We start from the raw sequence: 16115 nt of genomic DNA, 5'->3' as shown, positions 1-16115 counted from the left end.
AAGTCTATGGAATTTATGCAGAAAGACAAGAATGCCATGCATTTGAGCAAGACCAGGTTTAGTCACTGTAGGTTTATCTTCTTGGATCCAGATTAGTAACTGGGTTTAATGACTCAGGCCTGCTGACTCCCAGGCCTAAGGCCAAAGCCAAGAGTCTGCCTGCAGCCCCAGGGCCAGCCCTCAGGGAACAAGCACCTCCTCCTTCTCTTGCTTCTGTTTTCCCATCTGGGTCAAGATGGGTCATCTGGGTATGGCCAGGCCTCCCCAGAAGATTATGCAGCATACATGCAGTTCGTATGTTAGAGGTGGACTGGCAGGAGAGGCCGTGTGTGGGGGTGACCCATGTGGGAGTAGCACGTGTGACTGGCAGAGAGACAGATCACTTGGCTTCCTGAATCGAGAATTCGCCTCTTTGTTCTAGTGAATACTTTTAATTCTAAAATATGATCACAGGACTGAGTTCAAAGAGACCCTAGACCAGGGCCAGACTGTTGATGGCTGGAGACAGAGAGGCTCATATAGGGTCAAGGAGATGGCCAAGGTCACATAACAGCAAGATGCCGGCAGGACGCAGGGCAGGGGGGCTGGCTGGCCTTCTCCCCACACAAGGCTCCCACTAGGAGCCCATACTCGGAGACATCCGGTTCCCCCCACTGGAAGGAAGCCCAATAGCAGGGGACAGTGATCACCACAAGGACTGCTTGATTGATGGGCCTGGGAGAGCCAGGGAGCACAGACAATGCTCCTTCTTGGCCTTGGCACTGGACCCGGGAGACTTCCGGAATTTGAGGGAAAAAAATCTGCATGTCACTGGAACAAAATGTTTCTTCACAGAGCGGGGACAAATCCCAGAGTGTTCACCACGAAGCTGTCCCACTTAGTGAGTGCCTGGGGCTGTAATGTTCTCTGATGGGACTGCTTATTGCATTGTTAATCTCAATCCCTCCTAGGAATTAAACTTGCTGGGGTAGAGTAACTTCCCCCTCTCTCTCCCTAGTGGTACCTGGTACTGTGGTTGCTCAAGGACTACGTAAAGATGAAATTGATCAGGGTGACCAAGAGAAAAGGCAGCTGTCATGTCCCCTCACGTAACGAGGACTCGCTGCTGTTTACTCTCTTCTGTTGTCTCCTTGATTCTGTGGAAGCCACGCATGGCCCAGGGAAAGTTCGATTACTCATTCACTTCTGCATTCATAAAACTAGTACTCTTCACAAAGGAGGTTTTTGTAGCAGTGAAGATCCTTGGGTCATCTAGTCCAATTTCCTCCTGAGGCCCAGAGAAGGGAGGTAACTAACCCAAGGTCACACAGCAAGTTGAGACCAAGGTAGACTATAGTACTGAGCTCTGCCAGGCTTGTCCCCTGCACTGACTGTGTGGTTAGGGCTAGTTTCACACCTTTTTACTCCCACCCGCAGCCCTCAGGTCAGTCACACCCTACGTTGGGACATAATGGTATCTGTTGGACTTTGTCTACAAGGGAAGGAACACTTTAAATGCAAGGGGGAAAAAGTGCCCCACATGCCTCCCTGAGGTTGGCAGGGGTGGTGAGGGTGGGCAGCATCTGGGAGAGGCCAGTTCTCCACCATAGTCTTGGCTGCACTCCTGGGGACTCCTAATTTCCCAGTTTTTGCCATATGGTATTTCTCCCATAGACACTGTTGCTGTGTTGGGACTCACATAACCCTCCCAAAGACAGCCAATCACAGCTGCCCTCAGAGAAGTCATTGATAAGCGCCACTCAATACAGTAACAGACTTTATTATCATAGGCTCCAAAATCACTGCAGATGGTGACTGCAGCCATGAAATTAAAAGATGCTTGCTCCTTGGAAGAAAAGCTATGACAAACCTAGACAGTGTATTAAAAAGTGGAGACATTACTTTGCCAACAAAGGTCTGAATAGTCAAAGCTATGGTTTTCCCAATAGTCATGTATGGATGTTAGAGTTGGACTATAAAGAAAGCTGAGCACGGACGAATTGATGCTTTCGAACTGTGGTGTTGGAGAAGACTCTTGAGAGTCCCTTGGACTGCAAGGAGATCAAACCAGTCCATCCTAAAATAAATAAATCCTGGAAGGACTGAGGCTAAAGCTCCAATACTTTGGCCACCTGATTTGATGAGCCTAGTGATTAGAAAAAGACCCCGATGCTGGGAAAGGTTGAAGGCAGGAGAAGGGGACGACAGAGGATGAGATGGCTGGATGGCATCACCGACTCAACCAACAGGAGTCTGAGCAAGCTCCAGGAGATGGTGAAGGACAGGGACGCCTGGTGTGCTGCAGTCCCTGGGGTCGCAGAGTCGGAAACGACTGAGCGACTGAACAACAATACAAAGGACAGTAGAGCACCCGGTGGCTTGCAGACCTGTTACCTCCCACCCCTTGCCCTAACGCCCTTAGACGAGTCTCTGGCTTAACAAGCGCAACGTGCCTCTTCGCGTGTCCTCGGCTGCCTGCTACCTTCTAGGAGGACAACCGGACATGTCAGACGCGGTTCAAAACGCTCAGCGGCTCGAGAGCCGCCCAGAGCTGTGCCTCTTAATTTGCCCGCTGATCGCTGCCCCTTCTGCCTCCTGCCCCTCTTCTTCGTGGGGTGGAGCTGCGCCAGGATCACCTCCAGGCCCTCCCACCGGCATATGCAGACGTCCCGCAGAAAGAAAAGGTCCGGGGTCCGCCAGGTAGGGTCCACGTGGCCCGCTCGCGCCCAGCGATTTCCGTTCTCTGCCGGAGGGCACGCGGCATTTGATGCCAGGTGGAAGGAGAGCGCTGGCTTGGCGCACACGCTGCCATCCGGCGGGCGGTCAGAGGCAGGTTTTGCAATCCTTCGGCTGGCGTGCGAGCCATTCCCCGCCCTAGGCGGCCGGCCAAGCGCGCTGAGCCCCGGGGGCCCGCGGCTGGTGCGCATGCTCGGGCCGGCGGCGGGCCCGGGAGGGGCGGGGTTGGGCGGGGTTGGGCGGGGCTCGGAGGCGCTGACGTCGATCCGCCGGCGCCCCCCGCCCCTCCCTCTCACCGTCCCGGGTTGGCCCCTCCCCCTCCCGGGGAGGACGCCCGGACGGAACCGATCGCGGCTGGTTTGAGCTGGTGCGTCTCCATGACGACACGCGCGGCACTATAAGTAGCGGCACGGCGGCGCGCAGGGCTTTGTCAGTTCCCTCTCAGCCTCCGCCGCCGCCGCCCCTCTGCCAGCGCTCCGGCGCCACCTCGGGCCGGCGGTCCTCCGCGGGAGGGAGCGAGGCGGCGGGCGGCCGGGCGAGCGGCTGACGGGGGCGGCGGGGCGGCCGGCGGGTCCTGCAGCGCTCGGCGGCGGCGCGTTGTCTCCATGGGGTCGGCCCCCCGCGCCCCTGCGCTCTGAGGTAAGAGGGGTAGCGTTCGGGCGGTAGGGAGGCCGGCGGGCGGGCGGGCGCGGGTGAGAGGCGGGGGGTGACGGCCACGTGTCCCGGAGGCCGGGGCAGACCGGGCGCCTGGAGCTGCGAGGACACGTGGTCGCAGAGCCCGGCCCGTCGGCCCTGGGGGTCCCGGGTGGAGCCGGGCCCCGACCCCTTCCGGCTCAAGGGCAGCCTGGCGCTGGAACGGCCCGGGGTTCACCTTTTCTGAACCACGTCAGTGAGGGTTTTCTGAGCCGGAAGCTCTTTGAAAAGCTCAACCCTTCAGCCGCTATATTTTTTTCACACCATGTGGTGGTCCGGCAGCAGGTGCAGGAGAGGCAGGAGGCGAGCCCGGCACAGATCTCGGGGTGCCGGCCGCTCGTGCACGTGCCGTTCCGCCGTGTTGCCCTGGAATTTTCATTTATATTTTAGCTTCTTTTTTTTCCCCTTTTTCCTTGCTGTGTGTACAGAGCGAATGGCCCAATATAGAAAGCCACTCAGATCGCTAGAGCTGAGATAACCCGTGTGTAACTGATACTGCTCGGCCGGGCTTAGAAATGTTGACGGAATCTTTCAATGACTTGGTGATTTAAGAAAAGTCCTTAGATTAAAGGTCAGGCGAACGACTAAGACGTAGGAGCCAGTCCCAAGATTTTCCCCAAACGGCCGACTGTTTGAAATAGAACCTCTTAGGAGTGTCTAGTAGGGAGGACAGAATGTGCTAATTTCATTCAAACCTAAAATTTAATCGATTTGTATTTTTCAATTGCAGTTTGAATTAGTACCTGTCTAACGTTTCCCAATTGGCAAGAAAGAATTTCATACCAGAGAAGGACCATGTTTTGCTAATCCATGTCTTTTTTAAGTAATTTAGCTATACAGAAAGAACACCCAAAGATGTTCTGGGGTGAACTTTCTCTGTATCAAAAGTTACTGAAGTAAAGCTTTGAAAGATACAAGGAAGCAGAATACTTAATAGTGGTGTGTTTCTGAGAAACACACACTTGGTAAATTTAAGCCTGAATGTTGTCTTTCTTTTTTTTTTTTTAAAGACCCTAAAGGGGCCCAGTCTATCACTGGTGACCCTATTTAAATGTTACTTTTGTAGACAGAATGTGTGTGCTGGTGTTTATTTTGTTCCCTTCTCCTAAGGGCGAATTAGGAAACTAGGAGGTTGACAAAGCCAGCAAGTCACATTAGATCAAGTCTTGCAAGTTCTCCGATGCATGGGTTTGGATTTATGGCAGGCTCGTCCCCCTGGGCCTCTCATAGTGTCCCATGCCAGAGCAAACGCGGCCCCGAACCATTGCCTGGCCTCTGCCAGTAGGCTGCAGGCACTGAAGCGGGTTGCACAGTGGAAAAGATGCCCTCCCTATCAGATTAAATAGATTAAAATAATAATTTTAAGGTAACTCATTGACCAATGTCACATTTTGTGAATGCCACGAACTGTGACTTTGATGGTTAAATGAGCCTTATTTTTGCTTATTCATAAATTGTTTGCTAATTCTTGTAATTCATAGTTGAATGATTCCCAGGTGATTATCATTCATAGCCAAGCTTGTAAGTTAGAGTGCCTGTGAGGATAGTTGGGATTCCCAGAATTGCTAGTTTAATAGGCAGTGCTGGTTTTAGAATATCGATTGCCATTCAGATGCAGCAGCTGTAATATATTCTGTTGATTTTTTTAGATTGCATTTTTTAAAAAAAAACATATGCCTAGCATGAAAATTAGCTCATTTCTCAGGAAAATTTAGAGCACTCAGTAAATTGATAACAATGTCTGTTGGTCACTGAAAGTTCTTCTGTATAAGACTTAGCGGATGTAGGAAATACGGCAGCTTTGCAAAATTGCTATAATAGTGTTTTAAGCTTCTAAAGAAAAACAGGTCTGAAATAAAGTAAGCTAACTGTCATGAAGCTTTTTCCTTCTCAGTGGACTAAGTCCAGGAAAGTTTCTGAAACCTCTATTCTGCATTTTAGCAAGGATGTTTGGAGTGCCTTTTTTGAGGTGGACAGTACTATATATGGGCTTCCTTGATAACACAGCTGGTAAAGAATCTGCCTGCAATGCATGGGTTCCATCCCTGGGTCGGGAAGATTCTCTGGAGAAGGGCATGGCAACCCACTCCAGTTTTCTTGCCTGGAGAATCCATCCCATGGACAGAGGAGCCTGGAGGGCTACAGTACATGGGGTCACAAAGAGTCAAGCACGACTGAGTGACTAAGTACAGTATTATATATGGAAGTTGAGTGTGAAAAACTCTAGTGTTGAATTTGTGAGGTCCTCATTCCATTGAGATTTATAGAATCATGGGACTTAAACCTAGGAATAATGGGATTTCCAAACCCAGGGAGGGTGCTTTAGTAGCCCTGCTTCTTGTGTGTGTGTGTGTGTGCTGTCAATGCCTGATCTTCCAATTTAATGTGTTCTGAAGGTGGACAGCAGATTGTGTGTTTATCAAAGATTTCCACTGCTGCACAGAGAGCACACACATCTTCAGTGGACTTGGAATTCCTGGAAAATTGCCTTTGTGAAAAGTGGGCATAATCCCTTTAAATTCCATCTCTTAAGTTTTCTATGTAAGTATTTGTGATTGTTGCAAGTTTATCTTAGGAGTTAGTAAGTATTAAAAAGACTTCTGAGTAGATTTGTCTGCTCTATTTGCAGTTTGTTGTGTCTCAAAAAGACATCAAGAAACCATGAACAGCTTTAGTAATGAAGAGTTTGACTGCCATTTCTTGGATGAAGGCTTTACTGCCAAGGACATTCTGGACCAAAAAATTAATGAAGTTTCTTCTTCTGTAAGTATATGTGAAGTCCGTGCTGGTAGTGCAGCTTTGAGAATGTTAGGCAGATGAATGGGAAACTTCAGAGGGGTCTTATGGAAATGGCTTGTTCAGGAATTGGGAGTTTATAATTGGCTGTGGATCCTCCAGTGACAATAGTGATTATCATGTCCATGATTGACTAGAGTAGGGTTCATGAGAATGATGGGCAAGAGAAGGGAAGGCTGTGCCTTGGTCACATCTGTTAAAATTGCTGATGGGTCTTCTGTAACCACTCTTACTGCAGGATGATAAGGATGCCTTCTATGTTGCGGACCTGGGAGACATTCTGAAGAAACATCTGAGATGGTTGAAAGCTCTTCCTCGGGTCACCCCCTTTTATGCAGTCAAATGCAATGATAGCAGAACCATAGTGAAGACACTCGCTGCCATTGGGACAGGATTTGACTGTGCCAGCAAGGTGAGCAAAAGCAGCAGAACTCAAATGATGTCTGTCCCAGCAGGGCAGATCAGAATTGCTTTGCTTGAGCAGAGGGTGCTAAAGAGAGTGGGCATGGTGCCAGCTTCTCATGGGCCAGCTTTCCATATATTAGCTACATGTGTAAATACCTCTTCTTTTTCAGACTGAAATACAGTTGGTGCAGAGTCTTGGGGTGCCCCCAGAGAGGATTATCTATGCCAATCCGTGTAAACAAGTGTCTCAGATTAAGTATGCCGCCAATAACGGAGTCCAGATGATGACTTTTGATAGTGAAGTCGAGCTGATGAAAGTTGCCAGGGCACATCCAAAGGCCAAGTGAGTTACTCCATTTGAGGGTGGATCAGATACAGGACATGTATAATGTGAACAAACTCAAATTTCCAGTTGTTAGATTTCCATACTAGTAAATTATCTGTGTACCAAATTAGACCACAGGGTATCAGAGCCAAGGAGTTATTTTAACCACGGCTGTAGGTGATCTTGTGTCGGTGGGAAATTTGATATACTTTTCTTGCTTCTAGGTTGGTTTTGCGTATCGCCACTGATGATTCCAAAGCAGTCTGTCGCCTCAGTGTCAAATTTGGTGCCACGCTTAAAACCAGCAGGCTTCTTTTGGAACGGGCGAAAGAGCTAGATATTGATGTCATTGGTGTCAGGTGAGATCTTGGTGATGGCAGAGATGGAGATGAAGTATTAGACAATGCAAATTTTATAAGTTTTCTCCCACTGTGAATAGTTATTTCCAGAAATAGAAAGAGCGTATTTTTCATTTGTTTTTTTTTTTGACACCAGCTTCCACGTGGGAAGTGGCTGTACTGATCCTGAGACCTTTGTGCAGGCCATCTCTGATGCCCGCTGTGTCTTTGACATGGGCGTGAGTATCTGTGAGCCCCATGTGTGAGGAGGGGGCAGGGATGGCATTAAAAACTAGTCCCAGTTCTAGAATTGACCTTTGTAAGAGTCATCTCATATTTAACATTAACCTGCTGGATGCATTTTTCATGACTTGTTATGAGTCTGGCTGATTGACTTAATTTTCTTGACTCTAGGCTGAGGTTGGTTTCAACATGTATCTGCTTGATATTGGTGGTGGCTTTCCTGGATCCGAGGATGTAAAGCTTAAATTCGAAGAGGTAATTTATAACAAAATTACAATCTGTAGCTCTTAGTAGGTTCCTTTTTGAAATATTTCCAAACTTAAGTGTTAAAACTGATAACCAAAAGGGACTGTACAAACATGAAAGTAAATGTCTTGGTGTGGTGTTTTGAATGACTTCTTCCGGTATTTTGAATGACTTCTGTGCTATTTAAAATTGTATTATGTTAGTTAATCACTCAGTCGTGTCCAACTCTTTGTGACCCCATGAACTGTAGCCTGCCAGGCTCCTCTGTCCGTGGAATTCTCCAGGCAGAAACCCTGGAGTGGGTAGCCAGTTCCTTCTCCGGGGATCATCTCGAGCCAGGGATCAAACCTAGGTCTTGTGCATTGCAGGCAGATTCTTTACTCTCTGGGCCACCAGGGAAGCCCTGTATTATCTTACTGGTTTTTCTAAAATAACACGAGCCAATATTTCAGAAGTCTTAGGAAAATTTAGGACTGTCACTGTGGAGTTAAGAGAACCTGCTGACTTTAGTACATCATTTGCTAGATTTTGTGCTTCCTTTACTTAGAAGATTGTTTTTTAGTCATTTAAGAAGGTAAGCCATTATATGCCACTTACTTATAAAATCTTTATTCCTTGTTAAAATTTATGTGAATAGGAAGAATACAGAGTTTACCTTGTTGGTATATATTTATATGTTAGATAAAAATATTTAGGCACTGATAATAAATTTGTCCCATTGCTTAATAAAATCACACCATAACATCTTATTAAAGAATAAAAAGTCTTGAGGGGAATCTAAATGAAACCACAGGATATGCAGACTGGTTTTCAGGGAGATGTTTATCTTTTGCTGTTTGAAGATAAACCTCTGCTGATGGCAGCTCTCAATGTTCTTGATGTTTATGTTTCAAAGCACTGCTCCATGTGAGTTCTCCTTGATGACCAACTGCTCTTTTCTGTCTCACTCTGGTAGATCACCAGTGTAATCAACCCAGCATTGGACAAGTATTTTCCATCAGACTCTGAAGTGAGCATCATAGCTGAGCCAGGCAGATACTATGTTGCATCAGCTTTCACACTCGCAGTTAATATTATTGCCAAAAAACTTGTATTAAAGGAACAGACAGGCTCTGATGGTAGGTACAAAGATTTAATCATTGCATATATATATATGTATATATCTATATACACTGAAAGTTCATACCTAAAATGGTAAAGTGGTAATTGAGACTGCTTTTCTAATTATTTTCTTTTTTTAAATTTGCTTTTCTAGATGAAGAGGAGTCAAGTGAACGGACATTTATGTATTACGTGAACGATGGAGTATATGGATCATTCAACTGCATCCTTTACGATCACGCACACGTGAAGCCTCTTCTGCAGAAGGTACCTTCCGAATATGTTGTATACACCAGTTGAAAGATGACTGGTCAGAACAAGTGTAAGCAGGTGTGTTTCTCTCTCTCAAATGTAGAGACCCAAACCAGACGAGAAGTATTATTCATCCAGCATCTGGGGACCCACCTGTGACGGCCTGGACCGAATTGTTGAGCGCTGTAACCTGCCCGAGATGCATGTGGGCGATTGGATGCTCTTTGAGAACATGGGTGCTTACACTGTCGCTGCTGCTTCTACCTTCAATGGATTCCAGAGACCCACCATCTACTACGTGATGTCAGGGCCAACGTGGTTAGTGACAGTGTGTGTTTGGTTCTGATAAGAATTAGGTACCTTCCAGGGTTGATTATGCTTGTTCTTGTCTAATAGAATTGAAATTGCTTAGAATTAAATACAATTATTTCTTGTTTTTCTCCTCATATTAAGAATATATGCTTTAGAAATTTTGGAATAATTACAACGAAAGGAAAATTCCTCCAGTAATAGTGATGTGTATATAGTTGTAGAATTTTAAGGCACAGTTGATTTAGAAAAAACTGGTCGGTCTATTTCTGTACCTAGAATACTTTAATTAGTGCATGTGACTTGTGGTTTCCTTCTTACCAAAAAGATGGTTCTGAAGAAATGCTTGCTGTAGTACTACATTGAATTGCTTCCTGATGACATAGTAACCAGAGATGTAAATAGACTCATGAATAAGTTACTGTGTCGCACAGTGTGGAGCCGCTGGGTTAGCGATGACTCAGGGTTTCTGACTGCCGCCTCTGTCTCCTGCAGGCAACTGATGCAGCAGATCCGGACCCAGGACTTCCCGTCCGGAGTGGAGGAGCCAGACGTTGGTCCTCTGCCCGTGTCCTGTGCCCAGGAGAGCGGCATGAAGCGGCACTCGGCAGCCTGCGCTTCCACGCGTATTAACGTGTAGATACCACTCTTATAGCTGTTAACTGCGAGTTTAGCTTGATTTAAGGGTTTGGGGGGGACCATTTAACTTAATTACTGCTAGTTCTGAGATGTCTATGTGAGTAGGGTTGGCACAGGTGCACCAATGTGGAAGACTGGGAGATGGGGTCACACTTATCTGTGTTCCTATGGAAACTATTTGAATATTTGTTTTATATGGATTTTTATTCACTTTTCAAACATGCTACTAAAGGCTTCAACTGCTGAGCAAGCGTTTGTGGCTTGTGTATCAGCAGGATGGGCCAGAAGCTTAGTGTTGTGACCGGTTTTAACAAAAAGGAATAAAGGATCTTGACATAACTTGGCATTGGGGAATTTTTACAGTGTGTTCATTTAGGCTGCTCACCTGAGTGTGTGTTATAGGTGGGAATTATGGTTTTTTTCCCTGTATGCTGAGAAAATTGCCCCAGAAGACTGAGGAGTTGACAGGTTTTCAATGTTTTAAAAATCCGTGGTATACTTTTTCTGTTGGCATTTTTATTTCAAGCCCTGGAGAAAGTCTGCTATGGTGTCTCAGAGTACTGAGGGCATCTAACCCCACGTGCAGGGGGAGGAAAAGGGTGAGACAGTGGGCAGCCTCAGCTGTTAGTGGTTCCCCACCCTGGATGCTGACTGAGCTTGGCATGCCAGAGTCCCTTGTAACTAAGTGGTCTTTGCCTGTCACAGCAGCTGCCCAGGCGACGTACACAGGGCCTTCTGAGCCCTGCCTCCAGAGACCAGTCTCATAATTTGCACCTTGACTTCACACACAGGAAAAGGTACAGTTAGAAACTAGCTTGTTACTACAAGTTGCAGCTCTTCACCTGGCCTTGGCCTTTTGTGTTCTCTTACTCAACTCAACTTGGACCTCACACCTCAGAAAGAGAATGGCAGGCTCTCATTTAAATTTCCAAGATGGGAATTGTGAATCCCTGCTGTAGCTCAGGACTGGAGGGCAGGCCACGTAAAAGCCAGAGTCACTTGAGTAAGCCTCTCACCAGCCCCAGTCCCTGCAAGTGACATCGAGTATCTCACCAGCTCTGTTGGAGGGACACGGGAGATAGCACACAGGCACAGACAGGGAGGCTGCAGCGTCTTGCATCTCAGGGGCTGGATTAAGTACTTCTGATGCTATTAGTATCTTTACCAAAGAGTCGAGGGGAGTGACTTAGTTTCAGAAAAGCCACTTTCCCCCAGACCTGAGTTCCACCTGGACACAGCACAGTGCTGTGACGGCTGTTGCCTCCTGGCCGCTTAGCCAGACCAGGCCTTGGTTTATCACCACTCCTGGTGTCCTTGGACCCGAGAAGCCTGCTCTAGTTAGCAGACCATTGAGTGAGATCTCTCAGGAGCCACAAAGAAAGTAGTCTGGCGAGTCTGGGCGGAAGAGGCGGAAGAACTCTGAAATGGACAGTCTGCCCCACTTCCTGTGAGCAGATCCTTGTCTGGGTCCCCAATCTGCCCACTAACGTTCAACATAGAGGAATTGATGTTCTGTGTGGATTAGTGCCAGGAAGTACAAGCTCAACACCAAGTTTTTGGTAAAGTAGTCTTACTTTCAGAAGTTAGGAATAACAAGTTACCTTAATGACAAGCGCTGATCATGGATTGAAAAGAGGAGAGGGTTTCCCCTCAAAAAGTAGGCTGTATTGAGGGTTTGGGATCTGCTCTTCCCTCACTTTAGGAAAAGCACAGTCTGACCAACCAAACCAGTGCCAGTAGGGACAGAAGTAGCCGCAGGAGGGCCCATGACACCCACGCTGCAGCCTCTGAACCTGGCTTCTGAGGGTTTGAAGCCACTTGCAGTCTGTATGGTGACATGGCCTGAGCTGGCCCAAACGACCTCCCATGGTTCCTATACCTGGCCCTGAGCATGTGAGTTTGGCAAGAGGATAGAGAGCTCAGACAGCTGAGTGGGTGTTGACTACCCCTGGGACCCTCGTAGAAGGTTCTAGGTGGTGGTGCAGACTTACCTACCTCCGATAAAGATGGTACTGTCCATCATTTGCAGACACTTGTAGACCTTGGTTTGAAGTGGACAGCTCAGGCCTCCATAAGGTGCTGACACGGTGCTGCAGTCCCCACACAGGCCCCCACTGGGAGGGGCTCCTGGTCCAAGGGAAAGGCAAGCTGGGCAGGCCTTGCATTCAAGTCACTTGGGGGCATCTCAAAACAGATTGCTGGGCCCACCCCAGACTGGGGACAGGGACTGTGGGGCAACAGGTAACCCCCTGGGAAAAGTAGAAGGTACTGATGCTCCTTGTACCACAATAAACCCAGGTTTTCACTGATGGATTAGGCCACAAAGCAATTAGAAGAAAACATTTGAAGTTAAAAATGTAAGGGGCAGGGGAAAGCAACACACATAGGAGTAGCCGATTTTATTCATAATAAAAGTTCCAATAAATCAATAAAAGAGGAACAGTGCCATAGAAAGTGGGCAAGATGTGAACTTTTCACAGAAAACTTTGAACAGACTTTTAGAACTATGAGAATCTCAGCTGCCAGTTTGGCAAAGATAGAGTTCACTCCCGGCTGGGTAAGCAGGCAGGCTCACCCATGGCAGATGGGAAGGCAAGAATATGAATAACCTCTTGAGGGACTCTGGCAATTTAAAAAATTATCCAGGCTTCCCTGGGGGCTCTGTGGTAAAGAATCCGCCTGCCAGTGTAGGAGACAGGTTTGATCCCTGATCTGAGTAGATCTCACATGCTGTGGGTCAGCTAAGCCCGTGTTGCCACAACTATTGAGTGTGTGTGCTTTAGAGTCTGGGAGCCACAATTACTGCGTGTGTGCTTTAGAGTCGGAGCCACAACTACTGAGCGTGTGTATGCTTTAGAGTCGGAGCCACAGCTACTGAGCGTGTGTATGCTTTAGAGTCGGAGCCACAGCTACTGAGCGTGTGTATGCTTTAGAGTCAGAGCCACAACTGAGCTCACATGCCCTGGAGCCTGTGCGTCACACAAGAAGTCACTGCAGTGAGAAGCCCATTGAACCTCAACTAGAGAAAAACCCCATGCAGCAACGAAGACCCAGTACAACCCCAAACCAAATGCACAATGATAAGAATCCACATTTTCTTTGCCCCAACAATTCTAACTTGTAAGAAATCTCAGACACGGCCATTTACTAGGCTTGTCATTGTGACAGTGTCTGTACAGCACATGTGAGAAGCAACCGTGTGTTCATCAGGAGGGAACCACAGATGATCACTGGGACACAGCCGCCGCAAGATTCAAGGTCCTGCTGAAGCTGGTGGGGACCGTGGGCGTGTGGTGAGCTACTGTCTGTGCAAAGAGTGAACCAAACTTGGTACACACGCCTACCTACCTGCATATACAGAAACTTCTGGAAGGACTGACAGAGACAGCAGGAAAATGGAGGGCCCGAGGAGTGAGTGGAGACTGACTTCATATGCACTTGTACATGTGTCTATTGCTGAGTTTAAAGGAATTATATAAAATATGCGTCCCAGGTGAGAAAACAGAAAAAAAATCCTCAGTTATGGGCTCCTGTGCCCATGAGCTGCTGTAAAAGGGCCGGCGAGCTTGGTCAGGGGCTTGGGTGGGCTTGACCAAGGCCTCCTCGGCAACTTTGTGGAGTGAGGGGGCTCGGACTTGTGCCCACCCAGCTCCGGGGGCTGATGGAGACATCAGAGCCCCTGGGGTCAAGGACTTAACCCCTACCTCTCCCTCGCCCCCACCCCCACCTGGGTGGGGCGCTCTGCCCCATCTGGGGTCAGCCACCTGGGGCCAAGGTCAGACCTGAGTCTGCACCCAGAACAGCCTGCACTGAGAGCCAAGCCGGAAGCCTGCGCACAGACCGCTGTCAGGCCTTCGACAGCCCTCTCTAGCCTCCCAGCTGACCACCCTGGCTGCCGCACAGGCTCCACTCAGCCTGTCCTCTGTAGCCCTGTGCTCCTCGTACCCCTCACAGTGACCCTGAAGATGGTGACCTTGCATTTCTATGTGGACTCCATCCCTCTCTGTCAGGTTTTCTTAGGTTACTCTACTTGCTGGCTGGTCACCCTGTTATTTTATGTGACAACCCTATCGACAGGGATTCCAAGTCCTGGGCACCAGGAGCCCAGCTGCAGCTTCTGTTTGCTGTGTGTCTCACGGAAAATCAGGTGCCCCCTGGGCCTCAAGTTCCTCACCTGTCAAGTGGGGTAGAGACAGAAAGCTCAGATACAAGCCAGGCTGGGGAGGGATTTGCACACTCAAGCCTAGACGGCCCTCCTGGCCACGGCCACCAGAGGGCAGCAGCGCCTCGTGCTTGAGACTCCTCTGTGGTCTTGCACTGCCACCAAGCTGTCAGGTCCTGCTTCCTTGATGGCTCAGTGGTAAAGACTCTGCCAGCCAATGCAGGAGACGTAAGAGATGCACGTTCGATCCCTGGGTTGGTAAGATACCCTGGAGGAGGGCATGGCAACCCACTCCGGTATTCTTGCCTGGAAAATTCCACGGACAGAGAAGTCTGGTCGACTACAGTCCATGGGGTTGCAGTGTCCTACATGACTGAGCAACTAACACTATTAGCCACTCAACAGATGCCGCTGATAGAGGCCTGACTGTGAAAGGAGGACTATGGTTACCGGAACGTGGCCCGGCTCAGAGGGAGATCCAGGGCCAGCCACACCGGGTATCTGATCCAGGGCCAGCCACACCAGGTGTCTAGGCTGAGGCGCCAGACAGCTTGTCCTGGACCAGGCTGCTCCCCCGGAATCTCCCTGAGCACAAGTGAAGCCCCCACAGGTGAGCCCAGCCCTCATTCCTGCCTCACACCCCGGGAACAGCTGGTGGTCCCCCACAGCCTGTGTTCTTACCCGCTGCCTGTCCCAGGTGGGTGATGCCCCCACCCTGGGCTCCTGAGGTGCCCACACCATGCCTGGTGACACGGCGGGCCACCCCTCCTGCCCTGTCTGTGAAGACAGGCCCTCCTCTCTCCACATTGAAGCATGGTGGCATGGGAAGCCGAGGGGCACTGCACTTATCTCCCCTCACCCACTGACCAGCCCTTGATGCACAGGCCCAGGCCCTGCTTGTCCCCACACATTGGGACCTGGGTACCCATGGCTGCTGGTGTGCCCCTCTCCCCATTTTGGCACGGCCCTGGATCCATGCTCTTCCTACCCCAGGTGCCTGGTCCCACCCTGGCTCTGGCCCCCCACTCTGGAGAAGCCGTGAGCTGTTCGCAGCCCTGGCTCTGAGCTGGAGAGTCCGAGGGGCAGGTCCTGGCCCATAGGTATCCTTGCCCTCCCTCAAGGCCCTGCACCCGCCCACCCCACCACCCCCGCACCCCACCGCCAGCTGGTCTGCAGGGTCAAGGGCAGCGCCCCTGGCTCTCTGGGTCCCTGTCACATGTGTCCAGGGTCATGTGGTTATCAGTGGCCAGGCTGGGGCCTGTCCCTCTGCCTCTGTGTCTGGGGCCTACTGGGTGCAGTTCCAGACCATAAGGTGGGCCCCCAATACTGACTTTTTTAAAAAAATTAATTTAATATTTTGGTGGTGCTGGGTCTTTGTTGCTGCTCAGGCTTTCTCTAGTTGCAGTGGGCGAGGGGCGTGTCATTGCGGGGGCTTCTCTTGGGATCAGCAGTTGTGGCATGCAGGCTTCTTTGCTTGGCGGCATGTGGAATCCTCCCAGGCCAGGGATTGAACCCATGTCTCCCACACTGGCAGGTAGACTCCTATCCACTGTACCACTGGGGAACTCCCCAACCCTGACTCTTCATTCATTCATTCACTCACTCATTCAGAACTTCTAGCTTTTTTTGCCTTTTTTTTTTTTTTAAGCTGCACTGCTCAGCTTGTGGGATCTCATGACCCCAACCAGGATCGAAGCCAGGCTGCTGCAGTGAAGGCCCGGAGTCCTAACCAGGAGGCCACCAAGGGAACACCCTGAGCAGCTGATGCCGAGCCAGGCTGCGCACTGGCTCCGGGGAGGGGAAGGGGTGAGCCGCGAGGTCAGTTCAAGGGGAAGAGTGCTGTGAGCGAGGCAAATGTGGGCACTGTGGGGGGTACCCAGGAGGGGGGGTG

The 16115-nt window shown here is 49.5% G+C and overlaps 1 protein-coding gene and 1 non-coding gene across 4 annotated transcripts; both read left to right on the top strand.

Moving 5' to 3' along the window:
• Window positions 1-3081: 3081 nt before the first annotated feature.
• Window positions 3082-10408, top strand: ODC1 (ornithine decarboxylase 1). 3 transcript variants are annotated; one of them, XM_065928586.1, is made up of 12 exons: window positions 3092-3354; window positions 5805-5949; window positions 6038-6171; window positions 6443-6616; window positions 6780-6952; window positions 7159-7293; window positions 7430-7511; window positions 7687-7770; window positions 8717-8879; window positions 9017-9129; window positions 9218-9432; window positions 9919-10408. In XM_065928586.1, exons 3-12 carry the CDS (start codon window positions 6070-6072, stop codon window positions 10061-10063), a joined length of 1386 nt encoding a protein of 461 aa, XP_065784658.1. In that variant the 5' UTR covers window positions 3092-3354; window positions 5805-5949; window positions 6038-6069; the 3' UTR covers window positions 10064-10408. The 3 variants fall into 3 exon arrangements, with proteins under 3 accessions (XP_065784659.1, XP_065784658.1, XP_065784660.1); XM_065928588.1 differs by having other exon boundaries at window positions 3154-3354; window positions 6017-6171; XM_065928587.1 differs by lacking the exon at window positions 5805-5949 and having other exon boundaries at window positions 3082-3354.
• Window positions 4591-4723, top strand: LOC136165822 (small nucleolar RNA SNORA42/SNORA80 family). The gene has a single exon (XR_010662791.1). It is a non-coding gene; the product is annotated as a small nucleolar RNA SNORA42/SNORA80 family (small nucleolar RNA).
• Window positions 10409-16115: the final 5707 nt, after the last annotated feature.

Source organism: Muntiacus reevesi, chromosome 3 (genome assembly GCF_963930625.1).
Source record: "Muntiacus reevesi chromosome 3, mMunRee1.1, whole genome shotgun sequence".
In the NCBI taxonomy this organism is placed as follows: Eukaryota; Metazoa; Chordata; class Mammalia; order Artiodactyla; family Cervidae; genus Muntiacus; species Muntiacus reevesi.
The sequence above is the reverse complement of the archived record's forward strand: the minus strand, read 5'-3'. Positions and strand labels throughout refer to the sequence as shown.